The following is a 14,691-nucleotide window of genomic DNA, read 5'->3' as shown; positions in this document are numbered from 1 at the left end:
CACTTCTAGTACTGCATTTGGTCCCTCGGTAGAGCAAAAGGTACCCAAGTTTGACAGATCGCAGTACGCTTTGAACGGCATCCTAGATTACCATATGAGCCAAAACATTTTGAGCAACTGCAAGGGACATGGGGGTCTTTAATTTGTCTTTGGTCCGCCCGTTAAGTGTCCGTTTCTGCTCTGTCGACACATATCAGGCACTTAGTGAATTGTTATAATCGCTTGCCCTATGGCCTTCCGTGCCGCATTTTCTGCACACCTTACTTCTGTCGGGACTTAAGGCCAATCCCGAAACACTTGGAGCAAATTCCGTTGTTGGCCGGTAGAGTACCGAAGTCGGTCCAGCGCTTACGTTGCGTACTACTCAGAATAGTCCCCCCCCGGCAGTGGATCTATCCTACTCCGACGAGGATTTCTCCGGCGGCAGAAGATCCTTCGAACCGATGCTATCCGGGCAGATGCCGAGCTCGGACCTGCAATTCCGGCGGAGGAAAACTTTCAGTTCACAGGTGCCCCGACAACCATTTGCCGGTGCTAATTCGCGCTATACTCAACTAGTTTCCGATGGCGGACTTAGCCTACCCCGACCGTTACCTCGATGCTGGTCGGTTTGGTGCCGAGGTCAATAATGCGATTCCGATAGAGGAAGATTTCTGGTTCGCAGGTGCCCCGACTACACATCACCGGTATTATGTGACGATCGAGCTACTCGGCTTAGTACCCGATGGAGGATCTAGTCTACTTCGATCTCGACTCGGCGCTCTCTGGTCTTTTTGCCTTTTCCGTTACAGCGACGTTGACACATTTCCTGCACGATGTTGTCGGGGTTTAGATCTCCGTCGCTGCTTCCGAGCATTTCGTTCCGCATTTTCGCGAATTCTCCTCAATTTTTGGGAAATCTGGACAGTATAGCGACTCTGCGTGTCTGAACCTATGGAAATATTTTCTGAAACATCCATGACCTGATCGAAACGGTGTCGGGTAGAAGTTCACCTCTCCATGTTTCCTGTTCATCCACGTCGACAGGTTTGGGATGAGCCGGTGTGTTCATCTCCCTTTCCCCGCGTAGTCCCAATCGTGCTGCCACCTCACCATAGATCCGATTCTGCCCATCTTCCGTACGTTTCTGATGTCAAATGGGGATCATTTATAATGCTATAACGTATACAGCATCTGACGATACCGTTCTATGCGTACTCACAACTCGCACTGTCATCAGGCGAAACGATCCGTTCAGCTTTTCGCGGTTCCGCCTTGTTTCCAGTGTCTTGCCCAAGCAGGAACTCCATACCTCAGTATCGATGACGAGACATTGCCGGTAGGTGTCTGCGACCGATTCTAGGAGCACATCATAGTCAATGCAGGATCTGTTTACTGAAGTTACGCCCAGTCGATTAGCGAATGAATATGACCTGGGAGGGAGAAACCGATACGAAATTTCTGTACGTCATAGTGAGCCGAGATTCTGCTGTCACGAACTGTCACTGTGAGCCCGGATCTTAAACAACGGACCAACATGGAAAAAGCGCGTAATTGATCAAAACAGATTTTTGCATATCATCAAATGTGACAAAAAAACGATTGATAAGCTATTCATGCCTATTCAAAAGTAATGTCACGATAGCACCTTTTATTCTGATTGAATATAAAGTATTCAAATACGCATAATTTTACTTTTTCTAATAAAAACGAAAATAAAATGTATAGAAAACTTTGGCCCTTTTTTCATGTTTGTCCGAAAAGTTCGAAGGTACACAACAAAAGAAAACTAGCGATTTTCATCAAGTCTGCCTTGATTGTCGTTGGCAAGCTGGAGTTTTCTTGCAGTTTGAAAAAAAAATGTGTCATATTTCGTGTGTAGTATCGGTGCCTCCCTCCCAGAATATGACCATTGCCGGTTTATGGTACGTTCCGGTGATAACGACGTTGTCAACTTTCCGTTCGTTATTGTTCGTTTTGTTGAGGAATAGATTCTCGTGCACATTCTGAACTTGGAAAAATAAATACTCACACGTCAGTTTCTATGGCACTTTAATAGAAGCACGCAACTTGCATTCAATGTACAATCCAACATAATGCGTTACATGTGCGTTACTTGTTTGTTTTGTTAGCTACGACGCCATCCAACATATGGCAAACATGGTGGGAGAATATTTTGGTGTGACAAAATTGTTTAGGTGTGAGTCTATTAGAGGGCAAAATCCTCAATACGAAAGTCGATTTTTGTTACAGATAGAACAAGCATTCCAATTGACTATGCACAGCGGTTTCTCGGGACCTCGTTTGGATTGGCACAGCATCACCGGCTGAGCAAGAACAGGTTTTGTTGGAGTGATGGGAAATTCGACACGCTTTATCGAAGGGTTAAAAAGAGCTGATCCGTCAGCGGTCGAGGGGAGCGTCGCATACTGGTTCCGGATAAAAAATTTGAAGATACCTATTTAGAAAAGAGCCTCAAACGTATTAGTTGTCAACAACCGATCCTTGAACTCCGACAATATTGATTTTCAAATTTTGAGATGTAGATTGTACATTAGCTACTATGAATAATATTCGTGCAATTTATATTTTTCTGGCCAATCACCTAGATTGCAACTACATATGCTGAATTGAATGGTCATCTATATTCATGTACAGGTACTTTAGAATCAGGATGTGATAACCACTAACGTCGACTGTCGAAACACTACAGATTTAAAGATTTGCATTTAGGTTTATCTGTCTCTTTTTTGGGCAAATAGTTACTCATATACACAATCGAATGACTATCGTTAAAACATCTCCTGCCGTCCCTAACTGTAATAGATATTTTTGTTCGTATAAAAAACTTCTGTCTCGTGCTTCAGAAGAAACCCGCCCTTACTCACATGCTCCAATAATAATTATCCAGTGTCATATCCATGTAGGGAAAACAATCAGCCAGTAAAGATATATTGTATCCGACTTCCGCGTCGTATTTACAGGTTTTCCGGTTGTTTTTGCATTGACATCGTGTTTCGTTACGTTTCCTTAAAATACCTAAATTATATATCACAACGCTAATCTATCCCGTGTTTCGTCGGTTCGTCGACTTCTTCCTGCTTAGACTGTTAGTAATTTTGCTTTCCCACATTGCTCTCTTTCTGTCGCTCATTAAATCTTGTCAGATGAGTTCATAAATATCAATTCTGTTCTGTTTTTCTTTTTTCGTAGTCAAGATTCTGCAAAAATAGTGACTGTCGTGTCCGCTTTCGAACATTTTTTATTTCTTAACGATGATCCTGAAAAAGCGATTTAGGCTGCTGGCTAAAATTGTTTGCTTTGAAAAAGGTACTTGAATTGCGTATTTTGTGGTTTGCGCTTACAAAACTGTAGTGGTTGTTTGGCTATAGTCTTTAGAATATTTTGTATGGGGTTTTAATTGCATTCATAGTTAGACTTATATGAAGTAGCAGTATCGTTGAGAAAATTCCGATGTAATTAACAAAAAACGTGGATGCGTTTGTTCTAGTAACTAATGGTACAAAGTTTCGAATATCTACATATAAATAACACATGAATTGAGGGGTTCATTAAGGAAATCGAACTGAACAAGTAATCTCATCATCAGTCACAAAATAGACGCTCACTATATTGACAAGTGTATTAAGTCGAATTACTGTTACGATTAATCACTTGACACACTCGATTCAGAATGTACGAAAGTTATTTTCTCAATTCGATTTACAGGATACACCCCTGCAAAGCTAATTGCAGCAGTGGAATACTTGTTGATTCTGGTTCGGTTTTGTAGTAAAAGAAATTGACAGCATGTTTGGCCAATCCCAAGTAAACAATAAGCACGATAATGCGGCATAATGACAGCAGTATATGCGCATATAGCGTAATCATTTAAAGCCTGTCAGCAATGACAGAATGATGAGAAATATGTGAAAATGTTGTTATTAGTCGTGTCTGCATTGATGATGCTATTATAATGCGTCTATGCATGACTGATGCAAATTTAGGGCTAATTATGCGTGCTTATGGCTACTTGGGGAGATATTACTTAACCGATGGGTTCCCACTTTTTGTCTATAGGTTATTTAACAAAATTTGTTGAATAATTAACGATGTATTGTATGATATCCAAATTGACGTCATCTCAATATTACGTGTAAAGGGCAAAATATCGTCCCGCGAGAACGAATCAGTTAAGGCAGGATTACATCCTACTCTAAAGAGTTACTCTCCAGATTTGTTGAGCTCTACAAATCCGAACCGCAGTACGACCTAATTAAGTTATGCAGAACACTTCCTTATAAATTCCTACACTAATCCTACGTAACACTGTACTGTATTTCATTTTTCCAATTTGCTAGTTAATTGCTATTTTCTGTCCCTATATCACACGCCATTATTTTCCGTTGAATTTCGCATCGGTACGAAGAATCTACTGGAAGGTGCCGGTTTAGAAACTTTCTACCATGAAGAATGGAGCACTACCGGAACACTGCTTGACTCCTTACTAATTACTGCTAACCATATCGTGGAAATTCTAACGAGTTGTCTATCTATCTAGTGCCTAACGCTCCGCTTGATGCTGATCTATCTACCATACCGTTTGGCTACGTCTACAAGCGAATCACTAAATTTCTCTCCTTTATGGCACATGAGCTTTTTTTTGTTTTGCTGGTTCAAGTGGCTTTCTGGGAAACATTTTTGCTACTGCTTTAAGATTCGTGTCTGACTTCCGTTAAAGATTCTCAAATATCATCAATTGATCCGCGTTTAGAAAAATTTCACACCGTTTTAAAAAATTGTCTCGTGTTTGACCTATTATGTACAAAATTCGGTTGCAATCCCATTCGGTTGATTATAAAAACCCAAATCTATCTTCACATAATTGGGTTCCACGCAAACTCATACTTACACATCGAGTGCCGCAGTCGTTGAATTGCTTCTACTCACTAGAAAATAGCCTCTCCCCGCCGGACGATGTCCCGGACCCATCTACAGATGGTTCCGACTTCGTCCGTTCAGTATAAGTGGCTTGCTGCCGCCGCTACTCACAACCGTCGGTGGCGACTCGATGCCACCGTTATTCCCCGCGCTGAGCAGATCGTCCGTGCTGAGCACCAGGGTTTCGATTTCGTCATCGTTGTCCTGGTAGTCGTCGTCGCTCACTCGCAGCACCGAATCCGAGTCCCGATGGACGATGTGCGGCGCCTCGTTGAACTCGTCCAACTCGTCCATGCCTGGTGCGGATAAAGGAATGTACGAAAAAACGTGTTAACTAAGCAGTCAAACTCAACTTCTGTATCACAAATATCATATTTGCGATTCCGTTGCAAACCAATCAACTTTTCATTGATAATATGAACTAAAATATAACCTGCTTTTCCTACCAAAAAAACAATGCAAAAAAGTGCTACTTTTCAGCACAGTTTTCGGTGCTGAAATGTAGAACTTTTCAGTACTGTTTGGGATCAGCAAAATATCCCAGTCTATTCTACCATAGCATCTGATTTTAAGGTACCGCGGGGTAAGTGGGTAAATGGGGTAAGTGAAAACAATTGATATATTTTACTGAATATGTGAATTAACGTTTTAAACTCATGCGTAAACCTTTGAGGCCATTGAGAAAATTACGATAGGTAACAGATTTCTGAGATTTTTCAGCCATTTTCGCATAATAGAGCGAAAAATTGTTAACCTGTCAACTGTTACTCCGTAACAAGTTGGCGGCGCACAATCTTATTCTAATATTTTCAGTGGAAAAAAGTTGCGGAAAATAATTTCCTGTACCACTTCTTAGGTGTCCTCTGTGACAGTTTCAAACTGCAATAAAAAAAGTTTTAGAATTAATTCGACGTAGACCAAAAAATAACTAAATTTAAACACCGTCAATTTTCTTATCAGGTGGGGCAAGTGAAAAGTTAATCATAAGAGATTGAATTTGAGTTTTCTCTTTAAGTAGCCATAAGTAAACATGGTTCGCAATTATCATAGAAAACCATAACGTACTGATAATTCAAGAAACACTATACTCAAGCGTTAAAAGCTATTAGAAATCATGGAACTTCTCTAAAAGATGTTGCTAAACATTACAATATTAATATGAATACTTCGGGTAGCCAATTAAAAGGAAGACGTTGACTGAAAAGTTGCAATATTAGAGAACACACGGAAATCTCGTGGAATGTCTATGTAAGCTAGTTCAAAACATAAAAATGGGGTACAGGTCTATCCACATAAAAAAAGATTCTAACTACGTTATTGAAGGATTCCGTTTGATTTCTCCCGAAGAGTTATCCGACGTCATTTTCGACTTTCTCAAAAACAAATAACGAGCGGTGGAAATTCTACCGAGCAGAAATGCATTTGCTGTCCTATAATGTAAGAACTAACATTGGAAATGTTGCAGTTATAATGTTGTCGAATCATTTCAACTAACATAACTGAACAGAAGAAAATTCAAGTGAAAAGAATTACATATTCTTTGTTTACATGTTACTTATGTTATTGTTCATTGGGAAACCTTAACAAATGTTAAAGCTAATAGAAATCGTGAATTTAACTGTTTGTTTTTGAAATTATTGTTCAAAACGGTAAACTTTTCACTTGCCCCACTTTTGGGGCAAGTGAAAAGTAAGGAGACATTTTTTCAAAAACTTTTTCTGTATTTTTTTCTTTAATTTTTCACAAAAATCAATTTCAGCATGCTGCTCATATTTGGTGGGAGTCAAGCTAAAAAATATACACGACCTCATTTGTTTCAATTTAAAGTCTCTAGAATTTGAAGAATCTCAACTATGCGAATTCCATTACCCACTTGCCCCACGGTACCTTATATGTGATTTTCGATATAGATACAAGATTGGTAATATTATCGGCGCGGTAAAAAGTTGGAATAAGTTTCTCGCCGAAGTTGGATTTTTCTCAAAATCTATGCGAGATACCAAACTACAGAAATGGTACATTCGATTCGCATCCGGATACGCTCTAATATGCCCTACTTCCGAAACAGGGTATCTTGCATGGATACCGTGAAAAATCCATTTCAGGCGAACTGTATTTTCAGACCGATCTGACGATACTTGTTTGGGAACGGATCGTCCAGCATTCGTAGAGGTGGCAGCAGAACCCGCTACTGTACACACCTGTTCTGTCCTCCATAGGGAATGTGGGTCTGTATGATGTGAACGAGAAAATTTGTGACATTCGTAGATACTACGATTGAATAATACTGAAATGGTACTACAAATGGATGTGCGCTCACGTGGTTTCTGTTGAAATGTTTGTTTGTGCTTTTGGAAATGATCCAGCTTAAATGGAATTTTTCGTAATAGCAAAAAATACTGTATGCAACTCTTTGCAAAACTTGATTTTTCAGCACTTGTTGTATTTATCTAATTCCGCGAGCCTCGTTGGATAAATGTACAACTCATGCTGAGAAAAATATCATTTTGCAACTTGTTGCATAAACAACTATTATTTATCGATTTTAGTCTATGAACTCCGAAAACTGGAATCAAAACTATTTGGAAAAATTACACTGCGGAATACATTTTTGTCTCAAATACCGCTATTTACTAAATATAGAGTTGCTGAATCCATAGCCGTTTTCAAAAAAAAAAAAACACAGTACGTCTAGTTTTTGAGATATATATTGACTGTTGAAAATGCAAAATTTTACCATTTCAGCAAACTTGCATGCAAGTTTACCCTCTTGTTTGGCAATTTAGATAAGGATACGCTCTCCCGTGGCTGGAGTCCACCTTACCAGGTCCGTCTCACTCGGGCTCAGATTGGGTACCACTTCTAGTACTGCATTTGATCCCTTGGTACTGCAAAAGGTACCCAATTTGACAGATCGCAGTATACTTTTCACGGCATTCTAGATTTTGCTCTATTACCTCATGTACCATAAAATTTTGGGCAATTGTAAGGGACATGGAGGTCTTTATTGTGTCTTTGGTTAAACTTAAACCATCAGTGATATCCATAGTCTATCGCCATCAATGCACTGGTGATGGAGTGGACAGCATAATGTTGATGTGATATAGAGTGATCCGAATTGTATCGTAGTCGGCCTGTACAAATCAGCAAATTTTAAGCGTTGATAGTGACAGTGAGCAACTCTGCATATTTGCGTTCAAATCGCCTTGGAGAAGGCTGTCACAGCGTCCTTTTGGCAGACGAGAAGATCTAGTCTTCTTCTTGCGCGGTCAGCGCAAGGAGATGTCAAATTGTTGCGTAGCGGACAACAGGAGAATATGTATCACTGTAATCCACTCCTTTTATTACAAGTATTGCCTTGAAACGCTCGACAGAAACATCCGTAGCGTGTTTGATTTTGAAGACCCACTTGTTCTTCAACGCTTTCGTTTTCTTTGGAAGATCCACAAGACACCATGTCCCATTAGATCGCAACGCTTCGTACTCTGACTGCATTGCCGCAATCCATTGGTTACGGTCCTCGCAATTCAGTGCTTCGTGCACCATACCAGGATCTTGGATTAACTGTGGAATGCATTGCCGCTATCGATGGTACTAGACAACTTGCCTTGGACTGGGCGCTGTCAGTCACTATACCCAGTTTCGTGTTGCAATTCGACAGTTACTTCATTCGAGTGTGATGGGAGCGCAGTGCGGGTCAATCTCCCGAGTTACGGATCACGTCGTTCTTGGCTGCGTTGATCTGCACTTCTACGCCTACTTGTCCCATATTCTATGTAAACCTTATGGATTGTGGGACAAATATGCGTAGAACGGCAGTGATTTTGTGAAGTTTCAAATTTGTGAGGCAGGATACTGTATGTTTAACATAAAATCAGCACACTTGCCTGGAGATCTGCGCTTCCTCGCACTGCGCCTGATCGTAGAATTCTGAGCAAATTGCGAGGGGATTGCTGCGGATTCAGTGGCTTTTCTAGTACACTATCTGCCGTCGAATTTTCAATATTCCTCTCTTCCTGCACTGTCGGAATCCACGTTCGAGTCGACAACCACGTGTTGGTCGTCGATCACATGCATTCGGCACTCGCCATCTACGATCTCCTGACAGTCAACTTGCGTAAAAAAAACATCGGTTCGACAGTCAAATTCGCATTTTTTCGGCTCTGGTAAATCCTGTACCGGTCGCTTGTCCAGTATCATGACGTTTCGACTCTCAAAAACTTGTTTTTTCTTCGTGTCGTACATACGATAGGCCTTGGAACACTCCGAGTAGCCGATCAAAATGCACGATACCGACTTGGGGTCCTACTTTACACGCTTGACTTTAGGAACGTACGCTGTTGCTCTTGCTCCGAAGTCTCGGAGTTTCGATAAATCCGGTTTCCTTCCGTAAACTTCTCGAATGGGGTGACTGAGATGCCCTTCGTCGGCGATCGGTTGATCCAACTTGCTCTCTCCTGAATCGTCCGGTTCATACGTTCAGCCTACCCCTTTTGCTTCGGATTGTGAGACACTGATGTCTCGTGACGTTTTCCGCGTGTCTTGTGAAACACCTCTAAATGCTTACCGACATATTCCCCGCCATTGTCAGTACGCAGGCACTTCAACTTCTTTCCGATGAATCTTGCTTGACCACGCATGATTTATTCGTAAAACTGACGCAATAGCCTTCCTTGCAAATGCGACTCAGCTTCGCGGCAACTAGCTTGCTCTCATATATGGTTTCCAGCTCCAGAATCCAGTATCCACTCTTTCAGTGATCCATTATGCTTCTTAAACTCCAGTAGTGCCTTTTTCCGAGAACTCTTCTCGTGCTTGTTCGTAGATTGAGGTGGACATTCCAAAGCGTAGTGTCCAAGTTTCTCGCACTTGAAACACCTCATGGCTCCTTCTTGCTCGCTTGACTCGGACATGATGCTAGCACACCGCTCGATCTGCCAGCCCTGGTGCTGGACTCAATCGTTACGTCCTGCGGTATTTTCGACTTCACCTAATCTTCCGTCCACTTGATACCATTTGCATGCCCAACGGCTTGTATCTGTTCGGCAGCCCCATCATGAGGACGATACAGCAACTCCATCTCTTGACATTCTACCTCTTTTGTCCAGGAATAGGCGGGTTTGGTGTTTCCGCTTCAGTCTGTATCGCTCCACGTCTTGCCACGTACCATGCTGCAGCATTTCAGCCCACACTGCATTGTTCTCATCTAAAACCTCCTGACACGTCTCGTCGAAACAATTCTTTGAAGTCCGATTTAACCCATGGTTATCATTGTTTTACCGTTAATGTTTACAGGAATTTAATAATTAGATTTTCAAAAATCGGCCCAAGAGATCTTCGAAAGATAATAACAGGAATTCTTTTAGAGATCGCTCCACGAAAGCTTCCCAATATTTCTTAAAGAATAATTCGATTATCTATAATGACACCTGGAGTCCAAATAGCCGTAGCGATATACGCGCAGCTTCTCGTCAAGACCAGGGCAATACCAAGCTGAGGGTTGTGAGTTTGAATCCTACCGGTCGAGGATCTTTTTGGGTTGGACATTTTCTCGACTGAACAGGGCATAGAGTATCTTCGTACCTGCCCCACGTGTAGAGTCTCGCCGGTGGAAATTTCAGCTCACTTTTCGGAACACTTATAAAACACTTTTATATTTTCCGTAGACAATTTAGGTACGCAAAATACCTTGGTTTTGCCTCTCCACGAGGCCGTTCATTTGTGGCCAGTATGGGATGGTACGAATAAGCCGAATATTTTTAGAGGAACAGTAGTCAGAGAACTCCTCACTGGAAAACGGTGGTCCATTATCACTCCGAATTGTCTCCAGATATGTTTGCTCCTGGAAAATAGACTCGAGTGCTTCAATCGTTTTTGCAGCAGTAGTCCCCTTCATCTCCGTCACCCTGAGGAATCGACTGTTACAAGGAATGTCGCACATTCCTTTGCCGAGAAGAAGTCAACTGCGATGTCTTGCCAGGCACGATCTGGCATTTCTTTCCGCAACATGAGTTCCGGTTGAACCTTCCTTCAGCTCTTGAACATGCACGCTTTCCTTGTTGGTGCTTTCCTTCATAAATATATTCCAATGTTTTGTGGTCGGTAATGTGAAATGAGTTCCAAACAAGTATGGGTAGAATTTTTCGACTGCCCACACAACTGCTAATGCTTCTCGTTGCGTTTGTGGGTACACCCTTTCCGTTTTAGTCAACCCTTTTGAAGCAAAGCATATGATTCTTGGTGCTTGATCGCTGTTTCGTTGAATAAGTACCGCTCCAAGACCTACCGAAGAAGCATCGACGTACAGTTCGGTCTTGTCCTTCGGGTCGAAAAATCCCAATCTGCGAACAGTATTTGACAACGCATTTCGAAGATCATCAAAAGCTCTTTGTTGACTTTCACCGAAATTCTCAACATCACCCCTGATAAACTGGCGCAATGGCTCGGATCTCGTTGACAGATGTGGGATGAATTGTCCAACAAAGTTGACAAGGCCAAGAAAACTTCGAGCTTCTTCTTTCGTTTCCGGTCTTCGAAAGTTCTGGATAGCTGCAACCTTTTCATCTGATGGACAAATTCCTGCTGCACTCACTTTGAATCCCAAAATCTCAAGTTCAGATACTCCGATTAGACATTTGTCTTTGTTCAATATAGCGTTATTCTCCTTCAAGACGGCCAGTACTTCTTGCAGTCGAGCATCGTGCTCTTCCTTAGTCCTTCCAGCTACAACAACGTCGTCGATGTATACCACAACTCCTTCAATGCCAGCTAGCATCCCGGACATCACTCGATGGAAGATCTCCGGAGCACAGTTAATGCCGAACATTAACCGCTTGAATCGCATGAGCGCTCTGCTTGTCATGAAGGTCGTGATTCCACGAGATTCCGGGTGCAGCTCAATGTGGTAGAATGCCGACGTGATGTCCAACTTCGATAAGACGGTCGAACCTCTGAGCTTATTCAGAAAAGTATCGATCATCGGGAGTGGGTAATGTTCACGTTGTATCGCTTCATTAGGGTATTTCATATTGATATACAGTCTAATGTCATGTTTACCCTTGCGCACTACAACCATGGGCGATATCCACTCCGGGGGTCCCACTACCGGTTCTATCACATCGCTTTTCAGCATTTCAAGTAGTTTTTGATCCACCTTCTCTTCCATTGCTGCAGGAATCCTCAAATACGCGATTTTTCTCGGCTGCACACTGCTGTCAATCGACAATTTCACCTGAACATTAGGAAATTTCGGGAACAACCCTGTCTTATGCCTTCCACATGTTTCATTTCCACATCAGCAAACATGTACATTTTTTTTGCCTCTTTCTTTCGTCCATGCACTTTATGTGTGCGCTTCGGTCTTCAGCCGGTCTCAAATCTTTTTGTGTGTTTTTGGCTTGGAGAAGCAGTTTGCCTAGGCTACTTTTGCTACATGTGTTGTGCTATATGCACTATCCCCTCCCAGAAGAAATACTGTAAGGTGGTTCCGGGGAGATAAGGGTCTGAGGCCAGGGGTAATGTCAGTGCATTCTGAACACCACTTGAGCAATTCAGCGAGAGCTGCTCATGTAAAGTGCATGGGCTGGGTCATCGGTGAACGGTGATGCAGCATCATCCCCCACTTTCTAAGTTACCTTCTCAGGGGTCTATTTGCAGATAAGGGGAAAAAGACAGCACATGCGGCCACTTTGATGACCACGGGCCAAGGTACATAATCCGCACTGCTTGAGGGCGAGTACGAATGCTATATCTAGATAAGAGAAGGAAAATAACATACGAACCTGTATAGTGGGACCCCGTCAGCAGCAGATACTGTCCGGCGCGATTTGGCCACAGCAACCCCATCATTACGCAGTACGCCAGACAATCGGCTGAATTTGTAATTCCTAGGGAAAGAAACGTCCAACAATATAATCCGAATCCATCCATCAGTCCACTCCAAAACGCTCAATTACCTAATAGCAACTTATACCGCCACAGTGGGTTCACATTGACCGCAATGAGCGCCACGATGGGCAGATAGATGAACCACACCAAACTGGAAGCGCCAAAGTGCAGCAGAAAGTCCAGCTTCTGCGTCGAGTGTTCGTACTTCATGGTGATGCGCAGCTCCCACAGGAACCACAGCATCATGGTGGACCTTAAAGTAAAGGGGAAACGAATGTTGACATAGACCTAGTCAGGAAGATTTGGAAATTACCTGCACGCAAGCACCAACCAGCCGGGCCACGTCTGGTACTCGTCGATGTCGGATATGATATCGACCTCGGTCTGAAACAGAGCATTCAAATAATCATTAAATTTGTCAATTAACCTTCGTGCATGCAAAAAAGAGTTACATTGTCAGTTCCTTGGGGTCATTTTCTTATTATTCTTCCCCTTCTTGGCATTACGTCCTCACTGGAGCAGAGCCTGCTTCTCAGCATAGTGTTCTTATGAGTACTTCCACAGTTATTAACAATGCACAATTGACGGATTTCACGCCAACTCGACAAAGGGATTGGCAGCACCCCTTCAGAATTCAATGAAACTTTCTGGGTGTGAAGACTATGTGAAACTAAGATACTTTACATACTTTGTTTTTTCAAAATCGATCTAGACTAACATTTGGAAAGGGTCAAAGTTTATTTTTACTTTTTTTTATAAACCCGTGTAACTCGAAAACGGTAAGACCTACAAAAAAATGTTGTATGAGGGACTGTCGTGAAATTTCCTGACGTTTTAGAAAAAAAAATATTGAAAAAATAAAAACACATTTTCTACACTGAAAAAAAAAATATTCAAAACTTTAAAGTCGATTTAAAAAAACGGCCATTTCAGATTTTGATCATCCTTAAGCAAAAAGTTTCGTAATTAAATTTACTAAAAGTCATCCATACATTGCAAATTGGGCATATTTTAGGGAAAAAAGTTTTTCTAACATCGATTTTTTTAAGTCCCTAAGTTTTTTTTTTACTTTTTTTATAGACCCGTATAACTCGAAAACGGTAAGACCTACAAAAAACTGTTGTATGGGGGACTGTTGTGAAATTTCCTGAAGTTTTAGAAAAAAAATATTGAAAAAATAAAAACACATTTTCTACACTGAAAACAAAAATGTTTCAAAACTTTAAAGTCGATTTAAAAAAAATAAAAAATTCATTTTGGACTTAAAAAATTCGATGTTAGAAAAACTTTTTTCCCTAAAATATGCACTACGGGTTTATAAAAAAAAAGTAAAAATAAACTTTGACCCTTTCCAAATGTTAGTCTAGATCGATTTTGAAAAAACAAAGTATGCAAAGTATCTTAGTTTTACATACTTTCGCATCCAGAAAGTTTCATTGAATTCTTAAGGGGTGCTGCCAATCGCGTGTCGAGTTGGCGTGAAATCCGTCAATTTCCGATCCTTCTAATTCATGAGCACTAAAGTTCAGTAAAACATACACCATATCGTATTGATGAATAGAACACCCGACAGCTTTTTATTCATTATAAGTTAGAACTTTTAAATTATCGTCTATAGAACTTTGAAGTTGAAAAGTGTTAAAAGTTATTCATTTTGACGGTACCTCCAGATTGAGTTAAGTTACAAGACTAGTGCCATCGGCAAAGATATTCTTTAGTTCGAAGACTCCACATTGCATGTTCTAAAAAATTTCAAATAGGTTTACCTACCTTAGGTAGGGAGACTTACGGCTTCGGCACCATTCGACTATTATCGGCAACCAAATTTCAAACGCCAAATACAAAGTATTTTTCTATCAAAACACACCAGTGGAAACATTCAGA

The 14,691-nt window shown here is 41.4% G+C and overlaps 1 protein-coding gene across 1 annotated transcript in view; it reads right to left on the bottom strand.

Annotated features, from left to right (window-relative positions):
* Positions 1-3,259: 3,259 nt before the first annotated feature.
* Positions 3,260-14,691, bottom strand: part of LOC110677757 (integral membrane protein GPR180-like) — a 41,748-nt gene continuing 30,316 nt past the window's right edge. The window contains exons 4-7 of the mRNA XM_021849075.1: positions 13,121-13,191; positions 12,876-13,060; positions 12,702-12,806; positions 3,260-5,216 (exon numbers count right to left, since the gene is read on the bottom strand). Coding sequence (XP_021704767.1) covers positions 4,972-5,216; positions 12,702-12,806; positions 12,876-13,060; positions 13,121-13,191 — 606 coding nt within the window. The 3' untranslated portion in view covers positions 3,260-4,971. The remainder of the gene's footprint in view (positions 5,217-12,701; positions 12,807-12,875; positions 13,061-13,120; positions 13,192-14,691) is intronic.

The sequence above is a fragment of the Aedes aegypti genome, chromosome 3, assembly GCF_002204515.2.
Source record: "Aedes aegypti strain LVP_AGWG chromosome 3, AaegL5.0 Primary Assembly, whole genome shotgun sequence".
NCBI classification, from domain to species: domain Eukaryota; kingdom Metazoa; phylum Arthropoda; class Insecta; order Diptera; family Culicidae; genus Aedes; species Aedes aegypti.
Note: the sequence above shows the minus strand (reverse complement) of the source record. Positions and strands in the feature narration are given on the sequence as shown.